General features: G+C 35.7%; 1 protein-coding gene across 1 annotated transcript in view; it reads right to left on the bottom strand.

The window, feature by feature from the left end:
* Window positions 1-1,436, bottom strand: part of LOC107577703 (synaptotagmin-14-like) — a 10,408-nt gene that overhangs the window by 576 nt on the left and 8,396 nt on the right. The window contains exon 4 of the mRNA XM_016263750.1: window positions 692-1,141. Coding sequence (XP_016119236.1) covers window positions 692-1,141 — 450 coding nt within the window. The remainder of the gene's footprint in view (window positions 1-691; window positions 1,142-1,436) is intronic.

The raw sequence follows: 1,436 nt of genomic DNA, 5'->3' as shown, positions 1-1,436 counted from the left end.
TATATATATATATGTATGTATGTATGTATGTGTGTGTGTATGTATCTCTCTCTCTATATATATATATATACACACTTCAATATACAGTAATATTGTGTGTGTGTATATATATATTTATATATTTGGCAAAGCTGAATTTTCATTAGTAATTTTTCCAGTTTTCAGTGTCACATGATCCATCACAAAATCATTTTAATATGCTGTTTTGGTGCTCAAGAGTAATTTTTTCTCCTTATCAATGTGTATATAATAAAAATATTATCAGTCAAACAGTTGTCCTGATTATTATTTGAAACCATGATAAATTTTTTCAGTACTATTTGATTACTGAAAATAATTAAAAAAAACAGCATTTATTTGAAATATAAATCATTTGTAACATTATAATATTTGTTTTTAGTGTCACTTTCGATAAATTGAATGCATCATTGCTGAACAAAAGTATTAATTTCTTTAAAAAAAAAATATATATATAAAATAAATAAATAAATACCCCAAAGTTTTGAACAGTAGTATATATAATTTATCTAAAAAATATCTATCTATCTATCTATCTATCTATCTATCTATCTGTATACATCTATAGATGTACAGTATATATATACATTTAATTTTTAATATCTTTTTGTGCATTATGCTGATAATTTGTCATGAAAAAACATTCATGTTTTTCACATTTTATCACCCTCACAGGTATGTTGCAGCAGGGCTCCAGTACGATGGGGACCGACATCTTGCCCTGCAGGTTGAGTTTGGTGAGGTAGAACACCTTCTCTCCGAGAGCCTTCTCCTTCTTCATCCTGCGGATGCTGTACAAGCGGAACCGGATGGCGTAGTTCCCGATCATCTCCGACTCGATATGGCTGAAGTGAAATGTCTCTGTGAAGACGGGGCAGGGGCCACGCTGGACGATGGTTTTGGCCCTCTGTTTTTTGGTGGGCAGCAGCACCAGATGCACTTGCCAGGAGATGTTACCCGTGCGTTTGAGAGAAGGAATGTCCGTCAGCGCCGTTATTGTGATGGACAGACGCTGGTCGGACGAATCGTAGTCGAAGATGACATCGAGAGTTCCATATTGAGCAAGAGGCTCAGGGTCGTAACCTTTGGGAAGCTGAGCCGCCGATCCACGTGCAGACAGATCCTACAGAGATGATTGACAGAAAAAGGAAGAGATTTAGAGGGAGTAACAGTTACCATCTGAGACTCCAGGTAGTGCATGGTAAGTAGATTAATATGGTACCTGTGCAGGAGTTTACATTTATATGAGCTCTTATATGATCGCTTTAATACTAAAAACAGACAGTTATGACAAATTCCATGATGGATGAAGATATTTTCAATGACTGATGGCTAGGATTTTTATTGCTACCATTCACATATCAAAGTTAGACAGAGGATGTGGCTCAGTACGTTCAGTGCTGCATCACACTGCTGTA

Source organism: Sinocyclocheilus grahami, unplaced genomic scaffold (assembly GCF_001515645.1).
Source record: "Sinocyclocheilus grahami isolate Dianchi unplaced genomic scaffold, SAMN03320097.WGS_v1.1 scaffold6909.1, whole genome shotgun sequence".
In the NCBI taxonomy this organism is placed as follows: Eukaryota; Metazoa; Chordata; class Actinopteri; order Cypriniformes; family Cyprinidae; genus Sinocyclocheilus; species Sinocyclocheilus grahami.
The sequence above is the reverse complement of the archived record's forward strand: the minus strand, read 5'-3'. Positions and strand labels throughout refer to the sequence as shown.